The sequence below is a fragment of the Manis pentadactyla genome, chromosome 15 (genome assembly GCF_030020395.1).
Source record: "Manis pentadactyla isolate mManPen7 chromosome 15, mManPen7.hap1, whole genome shotgun sequence".
Lineage (NCBI taxonomy): Eukaryota > Metazoa > Chordata > Mammalia > Pholidota > Manidae > Manis > Manis pentadactyla.
Window position 1 is genome coordinate 45,432,828 of NC_080033.1, and position 16,430 is coordinate 45,449,257.

A 16,430-nucleotide genomic window follows, 5' to 3' on the forward strand; every position below is an offset into this window, starting at 1 on the left:
TCAAACTGGGCCACTGTGTGACTAAGTAAGCAAATAGTTTGACTAAAAACTCACATATTCAAATCGGTCCTTGCAGAGCTGAACCATCAGATGCAGAAATACAAGTCCAGCAAACCAGAGGCACCACATGACCACCTCTTCCACTGTCTGGACATTCAGCACACCAAAAATAAAGATGAACTTGTAGAAAATAAAATTCCAAAACTTGTCTTTCAGGTGCTAAAAATAAAAATGTTTATAAAGGTGAGTACCATTACACCTAACCCATTTAACAGAAGTCAACGCAGTAAAATCTGGCTTCTATGGAGAAAATACTCTATACCCAGCTTTTCAACACTTATCCACAAGAAAATAGGTGGCAAAGAAAAAAATAAGCCCTCTGAAGCATAAAAGTAAAACACCTAGAAAGAAATCTGTAGACTGGATAGCAACCCTCAGTCAGTTACAGAATTTTAACCATTAAAAGAGGGGAGCTATTAGTTTAGTATTTCATGTATTAAAAATAATACATATACTGCAAATGGAAAATAAAGAATGGTGAGGGCTACAAGAATCATTTTTAATACTTCTGTTGTCTGGATTCCTAAACAGTAGAACAGATTAAGAATTTCTTTTTTTAACATCCTTCAGATTAAAACAATTAACAGGTTCATTTGCGAGCCCATAGTCAGTAACATATAAAAAAGTACAAAATTAAAGAAAAATAATGCCTTGTTTTTATGCATTTTTTCATCTTCCTATGTGTAAAACATTAATTTTTGTATGCTGCTTTATTTCATTTATCATATTGTGAGAATCTAACCCATGTCAGTGAATATTCTCTGACTATACCATTTGAGTGGTTACAGTGGTTTACTGTTTTTAGTGGTTACACTTTAAAATTTTTCACCATTCAGAAAACCTTGCCAGGAATATCTCTGTAGAAGTTCCTATGTCATCAGCATTATCCAGTCAAAGGTTACAAATGTTTTCATGGTTTCAAATAAATAACATCCTCTTGATTTCCAAAAACAAGATGTGTGAATGTAACCCCAAAAAAAGGGGGCGATGAGGAGCAACTAGCCAGATAATATACTGTCAAACCATCTACACAAGTGGTGAGAACTGAGTGAAGAGGATGAAAAATGACTTCAAAGTATACTTTTGCAGATAGTTTCAAAGCATGTAAATGTTTCAGAAATTTAAAGAACTCAAACAGAAAAAAGCAAAACTGAATCTAAACAAATAACTGAACCTAAATGCGTAACAACTTAATAACATGACTGAAGCTAAGAATCTTTTTCAGAACTACACACTGTACTCTGGCTGTATACCCTCTGGACAGAGAACAAAGCAAACTAGGAATTCTTGGTCAATGTCTGTTTCCAGACCTGGTGCAATCACAGTACAAGGTGAATCTAGGACATTTTGTGCCCTTTGCTTTGTGCCTTTTGCTTCACACCTATTTGCTGTGTGACTTTGGGCAAGTCACTTACCACCCCATGCTTTCCTTCTCTCATCTACAACATGGGTCTTACAGCATCCGTGTGCATCTCACAGAACTGTTGGGAGAACTACATAAACTAATACATGTATTGTGCTTAGCCAAGCAATCACTAAGTTCTTAAAAAAAATTCCCTGTTCTAAATCTCCACTTACAGTTTGTTTGTCCCATTTCAGGTATTCAGTGTCTGCCTCCAGCATTATTCTATTTCTTGAACTCTAAGCACCCTCATGTCAATTTTTTAGAGTTCTAACTCAAAACGGTGCTTAGTAAATGCTACTGGATGACACTGATCAAAACCAACTCGTCCCAGAACAGCATGAAGATGTGATCTATACTGAGAAAAATGAAAGCAGAGCTGAGTAACAAAGGTACCCACCATGATTACCTGTAGGTATTGTAAAAATCTCTGTCCTACTCCAAGGTTATGTTTTCTGTAAATTTTGAACTGATATTTTAGCCTTTTAGGAGGAAGAAAGCAGTATGTAAGGCCCACTGGTGCCAGACCAGTCCACCAACAATCAGACGGCTTGCCTGGCCTGACCTGACCAGTTTCTGGCCCACAAGTCCCAAGTTTTCCTCCAAGCAGCAGCAGCAGCAAGAGCAGCTTTTATATCCCACCACAGAAACTCCACATCCTACTGACCCCAGCCGGGACACTCTGGAGTTGGCATTTTGGAGAAAATCCTGAATACTCACTAAGAAAAATCTCGAGAAAACAAATACTCTTGCTCATAGTAGCACCCAAGGGCTCAACCGCACACTAACTGCATTTCAGCTCTAAACTAGGAAGCCAGCTGGCTGAGTAACAGGGGATTTGGGCTGGAAAGGGGAGGGAAGGAGTGAAGCCACCACTACACTTGTAATGCAGTAGATTCCTGTGTCTTGGCACTGGGAGAAGATACAGTACAGTTTTGTTTGTATGTTGTTTTAAAGGCCAGTTCTAAATTCTTTCTTTAAATACACCATTCTAATTGGGGAACTGCCAATCTGTACAGTATTCTTGTGGCCTAATTCTTTACTGAAAACATGCCCTACTCACATATACAATCTGGGTGCAATGACCTGAAACAAGAACAAGTCACCTCATTTTCTGCTTATAGAACGATAAATCTAAACTTAATTTTCCAAAGGGAAGAAGTAAAACCTCTCAGTAAAGTCCTCTGGAAAAGAACCCATACTCTAAATATGAATTTTTATTCCAACTGAAACAAATCCGTGCTTCTTTAAAAACTACATTCATAAAAGTCCTGGGGAAAACAGCTATAAAGAACAGTTACCAGGACAATTTGGCTACACTGAGCATGCACCATGGATTACATAAGATACTTTACTGATGCTAAATTTCCTGATTCAGATCATTGTTATCACGTTATGGTTATATAATAGAATGTTCTTGTTCTTAGGAAATACATACTGAAGTGTTTGGGGACAAGGAGGCATGATGCCTGCAACTTACTCAAAAGGATCAGAAAAAATAATATAAATAAATGGCAAATGGGACAAATGTTAGCAACTATGAATGTGGACAAAGGATATATAGGTGTTCCTCATAGTATTTGTGAAGTTCTTCTGTATGTTTGAAATTATACTAAATACAAAGTTCAAAAAAAAACCTGGTTACAAGAATCCATCCTTGTCTGAACTTACCTGTCTCTCGCTCACTCGAAGAGGGCCAAATACAATACACTGGATTAGCTTAGCCACCAACATCAAAACACAGCAAGCAGTATTTACTAGAACCTGGATACAAACCAAAGAAAGGAAGTTTATTCCCTCCTGTTGAAAAATAAACACAGCTCTGAAAATCTTACATTAGGAATTCAGCCATTATTTCTAATGATTGAGCCTTTCCAGTTCTCAACCAATACAAGATAATACTTGAAGGGGCACACTTTTATGGGTGGTTGGGTAGGAATGAGGAGCGGGGAGGAGAGACACCAGCTTACCAGTTAGCTCACGGAGCCCTGTCCCAGTACATGCCCTCCAGCAGGGCACATTCCCCCCTACAGTGTTAATGTAGCTGTGCATAAACTTTGTACTGTATATACTATTTGTACACAACCATATGCACCTTGTAAACAGTAGGTATCTCCTAGGTACATCATTTCCTACCTTAAGATTTGGATGGCCTTGAAGAAAACTTCTAGAAACTGAAGTTATCTATCACGAACTAAGATCCAGCACCCAAATATCCTGCCTGCCCTGTCAAGTAAACAGGAGGTAGGCAGAGCAGGGTTGATGGTACCCCCCGCCAAAAACGTCACAAGACCATGAAGAATTGAGAACCAAAAAATAAAAATATATTTTAAAATCTAATGCAATGGGACAATCTCCCAATCAAAAGAAAAATGTTCTCTATGCTTGGTGTTAGTCTTAAAGTATAGGTTCAGGGGCATTAGAGGGGAGTGGAATGGAGAAACCGGGAAGAAGAAAGAAGAAAACTGGCAGGAGGGGCTGGGAACTGAAAGGCAACCACGGGACGCCAGCAAACCCAAGGTGGCCTTCAACAAGAGGCAGGGAATTTTTTTTTAGTGAAGGAAGATATGATTATCCTGGTACCTAAACAACAAATCTAATGCTTACAAAATGAAAGAATGGACTGCCCTTAATCAAGAGGCTAATGTGGCTCATCATATTAGTAGATGCTTAAAATGATTTTTAAAACTGCATGACCAGAAAAAGCCTAAAGGACCTTGGTAAAGGCAGTAAGATGACTTTTACTGAGAGTGAATGAGATTCAACAACTCAATGCAAAGGCTGCTTCAACCTTTGATTCACTCAGTGTACAGGAAGGTAGCTATATTCCTGTTCCCTCTGCTTTTAATATAAGCAAATGATATTTTTTTAAAAAAGGTGACACAAGAGACTAATATAAGAAAGCAAGTTCTCAATGGCCTCTTCAGGTTCCCTGGGGCATCTCCCACCATTCACCCCTTTAGGAGAGCACATAATGGCAGCCCTGATTCATTACTAAAAGATGAAGTTATGTTTAGTTCTTTTCTACCTGTCAAATGGGGCAAGGAAGTATGTGACATATGACATATCTTTAAAGAATTGGGAAAAAAAATCATTCTGCTGAAAAAGGAAACTGTTCTGGTAATAAAATCCTTCAAATAATCGGGGGGGGGGGGAATCCAAATTAGTTATCCAAACACCCTTTATCCCTAACTTGTGACTCCCTGTGGAACAGCCCTATTCAAAAAATACCAGCAAGTAGCTTAGAACACTAATTTTTAACGAGATGAAACAGATGTTTAAAAAAAGCTCATTTTCATTGTGTTCTAAATCAGTCAATGGAAACCTCAGTCAGGTTAATTAAGGAAAACTTCCTAAAATGAAAACCAAAACCACAACCCCCGGCTGAACAGGATTTTAAAAATCAGCCAAATACCACCTAACCTAATTACAACACAATTTTTAAAAAGAATTCTTGTTTTTGCATGGAGGCATATGAAATAAAGAAATGAATTCACACATTTAGCACCTACTTGTTCAAGGCATGTGGGAGGTATTTAAGGCATGTGGGAGGTTAGGGGAAATGAAGGCAATCTGGACCCTGCAGTCAAAGAACTCTTAGAATCTATATCTACAAGACAGGGAACTTGGTAAACATCTAACAGACCAAGCAGGCTGCTCTGAAAGCAATGAAGGAGGAGGAATCAAATTTAAGTTTGCTTAATCTTTTCTTTACCCAAAACAGCATTCTCACACATCATGGGTTACAAAACAAAAAATAAAGTATTATTTACTATTTCTCATTAAACATTGTTTTCAGTTTTTCTAGATTCAAAAACAATGTTTAAAACAATTAGTATCTTTAAAAAACGAAGTGAAAGTCTCTCACAATCCCATCACCCACAGATAACCATTTCCTATTTTAACTTAAATGGGAGATTTAAAAATTAGGAAGGGGAAGAAGGAAAAAAAGGCTCAAGAAAGTATACTAACACTAGAAAGGGAATTTATGTAAAAAGAAAGGGATAACCTTTGGGGAACTTTGTATGAAAGCTAAAGCTACATGAGATTGGAAGCAACTAAATATTATTTTGAGATTATGACCAGTATTTTTTTAAATACCTTAATGAATATTAATAACTATTTACACTATGTCTATTTATAGAAAAGTGTCCTAATATAGGATAAATTCTGAACTTTAAAATTGACAAAGCCTTGAAAAACTGCAAATATGGAAGGAAACAACTGTAGCATTCCTCACTTAAAAGCAAATCCCAAACTAGATCCCACCAGGCCACCAATGATATTCTTCCAGAAACACTCTAGCCCAGACTTAAGTTCACAGAACTGGGACAAACCTTCTCACCTCCAAGAAGACAAAGCTCACTTCCAGCAAGCCTAGTCTGAGCCACCTCTGTATCCCTGTAGCCCAAAGAATATAAACTTCATTTCATCTGTTCTACACAGTTAACTAATTACCTCTTGTAGGCAGAGTCACAACTTCTGTGTAAGTATAAGGGGTTAGTGCTGGAGCACTGCTCATAACAGCAGGAAAACCGCAAACAAATGTCCATCAGGGAAACTAGTTTGATATTATAAAACAGCCATTCAGTGGAATACAATGAAGCCCAAAAAACTAACTCAGCAGCTCTATATTTGCTAGTGTTATATGGAACCTTCAAGGCAATTCATTCCCTGAAAAAAAAAAAACAAAAAACCAGCAAGGTGCAGATATTTGACTGTTACCCTCTGTGTAAAAAAAGAAAGAATATGTACGATACGTACACATATACACATTTGTATAATATGTAGATGTAAACTGGGTCAAGGACTTGATCAATCTAGATACTTCTTAGTCTTCTATTTAACACCAGCACTAATTACAAGAAGCTGGTAATGGCTGCTTCTGGTGGAGGGAAGCAGGCAGCAGGGAGGGAGGCAGATCTTTTCGCTGCCTATCACTTGTGTACCTTTTAACTTTTGTAGCGTGAGTATTCATTATTTTTCAAATTAACTTTTTTTAAGTTTAGAGTCCATTAAACTATTCTGACCGCTTCTGCAATTCTGCATTATTTTCCTCATTGTATGAAGGGAAACGAATGAGTAACAAACCAAAACTGGATGGTCTGAGCCCCAAGTCAAGTCAACCTGTTACAACACACACTATTTCTACTACATTAAAATACTTCAGAAAAGTTTCTCATATTTGTAGCACTGCAAAAATCTTGAATAATGTTTTTAAAACCTCACCAAATGCCTTATTTTGTATTAATCTACACAAAATAAAGTTTTGTGTGTCTCGCAGCAGCCTAAAACAGAACAGGTCAGACAGTAGAAACCCAAGGAACCCCCAAATAATAAGGTTTAAAATAATTCCCTTTACTTTAAGGCCCCCCCTGTAAAATAATTTTCTTTCCAGAATGGTTCTACTATTGTACTTAAGAAAACAGAAACTAAATTATAGTGAGGAAAAAAAATGAGGGTGATAACAAATAGCTGAGTCGTATTTATCACTACGTAACTCCAGAGGTATTTCTGATCCTGTAAAATGCTGGCCACTGATGGGACACTATTTATGAACCTGTGATGAAATGTGGTTAAACCACTAGGAACTGTTTCAAGGATGTGATAAATATGGATGTTTCTTAGTCTCTTATCACCAGCACTATCACCCCCTCCACACATACACTTGTATATCTCCTCCCTTTAAGGACAACTGGAATATATTACCTCTTTGCAGGCTCCCAGTGGCAAGTATACAACGGCAATAAAATGCAAAGATGCATATTCCCCCTTATTACATGTTTGGCTGGATTCCTTTTTCACAGTATTAGGTAAGTAAGTGAGATAATGTGCACAAAGCATTCAGCACATATCTAGTAAGTAAGGAGCAGTCTCCTTTCCCCTAACCCTGAAATTTTTTCCTATATTTTTAAGTTGTTTATATAGGCTTATATCCTGTTATTTACAAGTGTAGTCTTTTTCTTCAGCTGTCTCAACATTTCTGGAGCTAACATTTTTCTCTAATCTTCTTTGGAATATTCAACTCAAAGATTCAACCCTAGTAAATTACTTTCAGCTCCAAATTTCATATTTATGTGAAGATGGGCCCTTTAATGGACTATCAAGTAGTAAATCTCAGTATGTCTCTGTCATGCTCTCTGTCACACACTCATCTTTTTTTTTAACAACCCTTTAAAAATGTGAAAACCATTATTGGCTGATAGACTGTACAAAAACAGGTCGGGCCACCAGTTTGCCAATCTCTCCTCTATTCAGTTCACTTTTATCCATTTTTGTTTTTGGTGATTATTTGTTCCCTTGAGATTTCTATTTAAACTACTTGATTTGCATGTAATTAAGTTAGAACCTTAACACTTCCTTCATATTTCTATTTCTCCATTTTACCACGTCCAGCTCTTAAATTTTAGTAGCAAATTTGTAAAAACAAAAACAAAACAAAAACAGAAAGGAGAAAGTAATGAAAATCATGAGTAAGAATAAATAAGTGGAAAAGCCAAAACACCTAACTATTCAAAACAATGATGGAATCAACCAAGAGGTACTTTAATGGCAGTGATATCTGAAAATTTTTAAGTAAGCCTAGAAATGAATTAACAAAATAAAACCTAATCTAGAATGAAAGTTCTAGAAAGACATGAGTAAACAAGTAAGCATGTCAAACCTGGGCATTTGTTACTGTAAGAAACCTGAAGCCTCCCCTTGAAGCTGTTCTCAATGTCTGTGCCAGATGGCCAGCTGGGGAGACCTCGTGGGGAGGGAGGTCTTACATACACTACTACATCTCCTGGCCTTTTTTTGGATCTTCCCCACTGCTGCCAAAGGTGGTCCCTACAAAAATCCTCTCATCATAAGAGTCTCTCCTCCCCTCCATTCCCATTTAAACCCTACAGCCCAAAAAGATCATCCATTAGCAGAGCCCCAAGGTTCACATAATCTGAGTTTCATCACATCCTGTCCCTAATCAGTTTCTCAACCATTAAAATCACCTAGAACATTAATCAAAACGAAGATTCCAAGACTTGACCCTTCGCCATGAAAGTGATCGCCTGGAGCCTGAGAAACTACATTTTTTAAATTAAGGTATTATTGATATACACTCTTATGAAGGTTTCACATGAAAAAACAATGTGGTTACTACATTTACCCATATTATCAAGTCCCCCCCATGCCCCATTGCAGTCACTGTCCATCAGTGTAGTAAGATGCCACAGATTCACTGTGTGCCTTCTCGGTGCTACACTGTCTTCCGCATGACCCTCCACATCATGTATACTAAACATAATACCCTTCAACCCCCTTCTCCCTCCCTCCCCACCTGCCCTCCTACACCCCTCCCCTTTGGTAACCACTAGTCCCTTCTTGGAGTCTGTGGGTCTGCTGCTGTTTTGTTCCTTCAGTTTTGCTTTGTTGTTATACTTCACAAATGAGGGAAATCATCTGGCACTTGTCTTTCCCCACCTGGCTTATTTCACTAAGCATAATATCCTCCAGCTCCATCCATGTTGTTGCAAATGGTAGAATTTGTTTCTTTCTTATGGCTGAAGAGTATTCCATTGTGTATATGTACCACATCTTCTTTATCCATTCATCTATCGATGGACATTTAGGTTGCTTCCAATTCTTGGCTATTGTAAATAGTGCTGTGATAAACATAGGGGTGTATATGTCTTTTTGAATCTGAGAACTTGTATTCTTTGGGTAAATTCCAAGGAGTGGGATTCCCGGGTCAAATGGTATTTGTATTTTGAGTTTGTTGAGGGACCTCCATATTGCCTTCCACAATGGCTGAACTAGCTTACATTCCCACCAGCAGTGTAGGAGGGTTCCCCTTCTGAGAAACTACATTTTACAAGTACTCAGGTGACGACGAAACAGGCTTGTCAGAGGGTTCACACTTTGAGAAACACACATTCAGAGGAGTTGCTCACCTTTCCTTTTCTCTCACAGCAAGGTCACTTCCCCACCTCCTGTGACTCCTGGGTCTCATCTTTTCCTTCCCAGCCTCACTCTTAAATCAGAGGGTCCAACAGAGCTCTAACAACAGCCCCGTTTATGGACCGTTCTGCATATGCCCTGCACTGTCCCCCATAAACCAGTCTGAGTCTCACATGCTGTTTTCTCTCCCTGGAATACACTTTGCAGCTTGCTGAGATCCTTCCCATCTTCCAAGGCTGGGTTCAAATACCACGTTCCCTGTGTCCTTCCCTAAACACCACTTTCTCATTTCCCCAAACTCTACCATATTTTCTTTATTTATCTATTATCAGGTACCAAATTTTTCATCATTTGTATATTGATTGCTTTGAGGGTAGGGGGAAAGTGTTCACCGCTGTGCCCTCCAGAGTTGCCCCAAACGGAACCTCTGAAAGGTTCTGAACTTTGTTCATCAAAAACCTCCCGAGATGCTCTCAGATATGTATTAATCTAAATTGTGCTCTACAAAGATAAGCTTTAGAGATTCCAATATATGCCAAATGGTAGACAGACTGCCAATTCTGCAAATTGGCAGAAAGATATTTTAGTCTTGACTGGTTTTTGAAAAGTTGAATATGAATGCCTTTGGACAGGGTTTACAAAGGAACCATTTTAACAAGGCCCCACCATAAATTCACTCAATAACCTGTCAGGCCAAAGAGGAAGGCTTTTGAGATTGTGACCCTTACTCAGCTACTAAAGCAGAAACTATATAATGGGTGACGAGGAAAACTTACAGTGTATACATGGAGGGTCTGAGAAACCAAGGAAAGTCAGGATGAACATGTGAGAACCAGAGGAAAGATGGAAGAAAAACAGAAGATCCGTGAGAAAGGAAAAAGATCAACAAGATAGGAAGAAATGATAAACTCTGATGAAAAAGGTAGGAAGAGAAGGAAATCTGCTTAAAAGTAATAATTTTCACAGGAAAATCAACAGACTTTATGTAATGTCTTATGTAGAGGTATTAACCTTGCATTTTAACATGAAACTCTCAGGGGGAAAAAAAAAATTAAACAACACTGGCAGCACTGGTTCCTTCTCAAAAGCTTACTTGTGTCTTATACTTAAAAACATACACCAAAGACTAGACTGTAATCCTAAATTTGGCAAAAGCACTCTTCACATGACTTCAAGTTGTTCACCTGCTAACACAAATGCAAAAATAGATTTGAAATTAAACAGATGTCAGTTGAGTTGTTTCTTCTCCCCTCTTCAGATCTTTAACGTTCAGCTTTACACATGGGTGAAATAATGGGACTTTACCCTTCACTGCCTTCTACTAATTTCGTCATCTGCCTTCTACTAATTTCTTCATCAGAAGGACCAGGAGACTTAATCCACAGCCCACCGAGTTCATAAATCCCACAGCTTCCTGATGAAGCACAGTGGGATTAATTAAAACAAATGAGTTGCACATCGTTCTGTACACTTGGACTATTTAATCTCAGTCATTTACAGCCTATACTCAACCCCAAATGGTAACTTGCAGGAGACAAGACCCAAGGCGCCACAGTAATACCAAGTAACAGACTTAAATTCTGGAGCAATTTTTCTGATCACTGTGGGGTTTACATAAGAGGCATTCAAGGCCAAGGTGGAAGCAAAGTTCTTTAGCCAAAATATGTTCATCTGCCCAGCCTGAAATTATCTAATAAGCGAAACCAGCTTTTACGCCTAGTAAATGTTGCTTATCTTGGACCGGCAGACAAACTGGAAACCTCGTTGTAAAGCGGATCACTAAAAGGAGGAAGTCCTGAGTTAAAACGACGAGCCGCCTGACTCCCAATGTTTTGCTGCCTTCAGACATCAAAGGAAACCGTCACGCATCGTCAGGTAAAAGCAACAGGAAAGGAAACACGGTTTTTATGTTTATTTGACCCAAAGATAACAATCACATACTAAATGGGAAAAAAAAGTTGTGGGAGACGGCCTCGCTCGCAACAGGAAAATGTCCGAACAGTCCACGGCCTAAAATTCTCCCTCACTCAACCTCTGAAGTCGGCCCCTGCTCTCTCCTCTTCATTGTCGAGCCGCTAACAATCAGAAAAGCCTTTCAACTTCCCTCCACAATTACAGTTAAACAGCCGGGATAACTGACTCGCTGGTCCCCAAGAAACCCCGACTCCGTTCCCCATCTTTTACTTCTGCCCCCCACCCCCCACCCCCAGCCCCGCCCCCTTCCCCAAGGCCCGCTGCGGCCGCCGGCCCTCGCACCCCGCGCTCCCGCAGCGCCTTCCCTCAGGCCCTTCCTCAAACCCTCGCACTCGGGCAGCCCGCGCGACCTCCCAGCCACCCGGCCGCCACCCCGGCACCGCACACTCACCCCGGCGGCGCGCCGCCCCGCCCCTAGGCCTCGCAGTCGGTGGTCGCGGAGGGGACTCCGGTCCTAGTCACGCCCCCCGAGATAATGGGTGACATGGCGGCCCCCGCCCCCCTCCTCCTCGGTCAGCCGGGGCAGCCTCGCTCACCCACACGAACAGGCTGTCCGAGAGCAGGTACTGAGCTACGTCGCGGGCCCGCGGGCCCCCAGCGCCCGGCCCGGCGAGCGCGGCCGGCTCTGGCTGCACCGGGGCCGTTAGCGGCTCCGGCTCGCCGGGCCCGGACCCGGCCTCGGGCTGGCTGAGGGCTCGGTAGGCGCTGACGATGGTGCCGAGCAGGGCCAGGCCGCTGAGGCCCGTGTAGGTACGGAGGCTGGGCCAGGGGAAGCGCTCCAGGAAGAGCAGCGGCATGGCGGCGGCGGCGGCCTCCAGACCTCAGGCCTCCCCGCTCTGCGGCCGGGTCCCTGCGGCGGCCTCGCAACGGCGCCCTCCGGCTCTGGCGTCGCTGCCGCCGCCGCCGCCGCCGCCCCGGTCCAGGCCGGGCAGCTTCTGGCCGCTCGCGCCGCCCCGCCCCGCGCCGCTCCCGCTGCTGCCCCTGCCGGCGCGGAAGAGCCTCGGCGGGATCGGGGTGGGCCGCTGTCCCCAGCAGGGTGCGGGCGGAACGGATGCAGGGGCGCGGCCTCCGTCCCCCGCCCTCAGGGGTGGCGCCGTTGCCAGGCAGGCGAAGGCCCGGGTTGCAGGCTCAGCAGCCCGGCCCTCAGCACTGTCCTCGGCGAAGCTCGGCCTGGCACGTGGACGCACAGGGCACCCGCCTGGGCCCAAGCGGAAGCGTCGCTTATGCCCAACGCTGCTGACGGGCGGTGGAGCCCACATCGCGTTGCTGGTTCTCAGGGCGCGGGACCCGGGCCACCAGGCGTCCAGACACTTGCCCCTTCCCCCATCCCTTCGTGTCCTTTAATCGCCGCCTCCCCCTTCCTTCAAGCAGGTTTTTTCCTAAGCACCTCTGAAGAACTAGCGTTTCCGAGGTGGCGGAAGCAGGAGATGGTGCTTAGCGAATAATAGAAGCCCTGACCCTAAAGAAAGAGTATTAATGAAGTCTTATTAGTTCCTCTCAAGCTTTTTCTGTTCACTAGTATCCTCGAGCAGTCTAAAATGAACCCGACTGAGCAGGAAATGGTATGTTCCCTCATACATCAGGTAGCAGTGTTACATGGTGCTGCCAGTTTGGAAAAGTCTGTCAATTCGAGTAATCATTTAAACCTAGCAATTCCACTCCTAGGTATAAACTCAAAAATTAAAACCTACTTCCACACAAAACGTGTACACAAGTGTGGATAACATTATTCATTAAGTCAAGAGTGCAAACCTAGTGTCCATTAAGCAATGGATGGATAAATAAGGGATATGCATACAATGTTATATTATTCAGCCGTGAAATACGTTACATGAAATGGATAAAATGCTACATGGATGAACCTTGAACACAGGCTAAGTGAAAATATAAGACCACATTGTATGATTTCATTTATTTGAAATGTCCAGAATAAGCAAACTAACAGACACAAAATAAATTAATGGTTGCTTACAGCTGGGGAGATGAGGAACTGGGGCTAAAAGCTAAATATGGATTTTTTTGAGTGATGGAAATATTCTGAAACTGATGGTGCACAACTCCAAATATACTAAAAATCACTTAATTCTACATTTTAATGTTACAAAGAAAAATGAAAGTTGCCCCCCAAAGAAGTGTTATTGTGGGGGTCTTATTCCTCATCGTATTCCCAAGGTTTGTAATAGTGCCTGGCCCAGATAGGCACTCAGTATTGTTAAATCTTCCAAAAGAAAAAAAAGGATTAAACTATTTCCAAGGTCTCTTCAACGTCTGATTAAAAAATAAAAGTTCCATGAAACTATAAAACTCTTAGAAAAAAACATAGGCAAAAATCTCTTGGACATAAACATTAGCGACTTCTTCATGAACATATCTCCCCGGGCAAGGAAAACAAAAGCAAAAATGAACAAGTGGGACTATATCAAGCTGAAAAGCTTCTGTACAGCAAAGGACACCATCAATAGAACAAAAAGGTACCCTACAGTATGTGGGAATATATTCGTAAATGACAGATCCGATAAAGGCCTGACATCCAAAATATATAAAGAACTCACGCACCTCAACAAACAAAAAGCAAATAATCCAAGTAAAAAATGGGCAGAGGAGCTGAACAGACAGTTCCCCAAAGAAGAAATTCAGATGGCCAACAGACACATGAAAAGGTGCTCCACATCGCTAGTTATCAGAGAAATGCAAATTAAAACCACAATGAGATATCACCTCACACCAGTAAGGATGGCTACCACCCAAAAGACAAACAACAACAAATGTTGGCGAGGTTGTGGAGAAAGGGGAACCCTCCTACACTGCTGGTGGGAATGTAAACTAGTTCAACCATTGTGGAAAGCAGTATGGAGGTTCCTCAAAATAGACTTACCATTTGACCCAGGAATTCCACTTCTAGGAATTTACCCTAAGAACGCAGCAATCAAGTTTGAGAAAGACAGATGCACCCCTATGTTTATCACAGCACTATTTACAATAGCCAAGAAACGGAAGTAACCTGTCAGTAGATGAATGGATAAAGAAGATGTGGTACATACACACAATGGAATATTACTCAGCCATAAGAAAACAAATCCTACCATTTGCAACAACATGGATGGAGCTAGAGGGTATTATGCTCAGTGAAATAAGCCAGGCGGAGAAAGACAAATACCAAATGATTTCACTCATCTGTGGAGTATAAGAACAAAGGAAAAACTGAAGGAACAAAACAGCAGCAGAATCACAGAACCCAAGAATGGACTAACAGTTACCAAAGGGAAAGAGACTGGGGAGAATGGGAAAGTAGGGAGGGTAAGGGCGGGGAAGAAGAAAGGAGGTATTATATTAGCATGTATAATGTGGGGGTGGGGGAAAGGGAAGGGCTGTGCAACGCAGAAAAGTAGTGATTCTACAACATCTTACTATGCTAATGGACAGTGACTGTAATGGGGTTTGTGGGGGGGACTTGGGGTAGGGGAGAGCCTAGTAAACATAATGTTCTTCATGTATTCATGTAATTGTAGATTAATGATAACAAAACAAACAAACAAACAAAAAAAGTTCTCTTGAGGTTGTTATCATCCACAGCCTATTAAAGGGCCTGTGATGGAATACAATTTGGCTCTTGAGAGGGGGGCAAGCTATTATTTTCACACACTTTCTATGAGGTTTATAATATTAGAGTTCAGTTCCCATTGGTTCTCTACCTGCAACCATTGGATTGAAATGCTAAACTGTCAACTTCACTGGTAAAGTTAAAGAAAGCTTTATTTTGAAAAAAAAAAATGAGTGGTTATCTCCCAGCAGAGTTAACTATTCTGTATCTGAGCCCCTGTAATTTTTGAACTACACTATCATATAATCCATATTCAAGTCACAAATTACAAAATACCATAACCAAACCTCTCCAGTCACCATGAAGAGCTGCTTTTAATAGATCTGCTCTTATTAAAATATTCGCACCATCTTGAATTTCAAAGTGCTATACTCTTCTTTGAATTATATTGTGAAATAATCACTATTAAGTGTTAAAAGAAAACTTTAGGCAACCTGCTTTCTGGAATGACTTCATAAAGTGCTTAATAGCAACTTTTTATTTTTGGTTCTGACTACATAAAAACTAGCCTAAATGAACCTTAAATTTTTAGGAGCTTGAACTTTAAGATTCAAAATGAGAAATGAAAATAGGTGGAACTAACCTAACTATGTAAGGTTATGTATTTGCATTGTTTTTTGGTATCATTAATCTACGATTACATGAGGAACATTATGTTTACTAGGCTCTCCCCTTCACCAAGTCCCCCCCACAAACCCCATTACAGTCACTGTCCATCAGCGTAATGGGATACTGTAGAGTCACTACTTGTCTTCTCAGTGTTGCACAGCCCTCCCCGTGCCTCCCCCCCGATTGTACATGCTAATCCTAATGCCCCTTCTTCCCCCCCACACCACCGCCTTATCCCTCCCTTCCCACCCATCCTTCCCAGTCCCTTTCCCTTTGGTAACTGTTAGTCCATTCTTGGGTTCTGTGATTCTGCTGCTGTTTTGTTCCTTCAGTTTTTACTTTGTTCTTATACTCCACTGGAGTGAAATCATTTGGTACTGGTCTTTCTCCGCCTGGCTTATTTCACTGAGCATAATACCCTCTAGCTCCATCTATGTTGTTGCAAATTGTAGGATTTGTTTTCTTATGGCTGAAGAGTATTCCATTGTGTGTATGTACCACATCTTCTTTATCCATTCATCTACTGATGGACACTTAGGTTGCTTCCACTTCCTGGCTATTGTAAATAGTGCTGCGATAAACATAGGGGTGCATCTGTCTTTTTTCAAACTGGGCTGCTGTGTTCTTAGGGTAAATTTCTAGAAGTGGAATTCCTGGGTCAAATGGTATTTCTATTTTGAGCTTTTTGAGGAACCTCTGTATTGCTTTCCACAATGGTTGAACTAATTTATGTTCCCACGAGCGGTGTAGGAGGGTTCCCCTTTCTCCACAACCTCACCAGCATTTGTTGTCTTTTGGATGGTGGCAATCCTTACTGGTGTGAGGTAATATCTCATCATGGTTTTA

General features: G+C 41.3%; 1 protein-coding gene across 1 annotated transcript in view; it reads right to left on the bottom strand.

The window, feature by feature from the left end:
• The window catches only part of LOC118910128 (E3 ubiquitin-protein ligase AMFR), a 50,030-nt gene extending 37,701 nt beyond the window's left edge, over nucleotides 1-12,329 (bottom strand). The window contains exons 1-3 of the mRNA XM_036880979.2: nucleotides 11,911-12,329; nucleotides 3,134-3,226; nucleotides 55-219 (exon numbers count right to left, since the gene is read on the bottom strand). Of these exons, the coding sequence (XP_036736874.1) occupies nucleotides 55-219; nucleotides 3,134-3,226; nucleotides 11,911-12,171 (519 nt within the window). The 5' untranslated portion in view covers nucleotides 12,172-12,329. The remainder of the gene's footprint in view (nucleotides 1-54; nucleotides 220-3,133; nucleotides 3,227-11,910) is intronic.
• Between the last annotated feature and the right edge of the window lie 4,101 nt (nucleotides 12,330-16,430).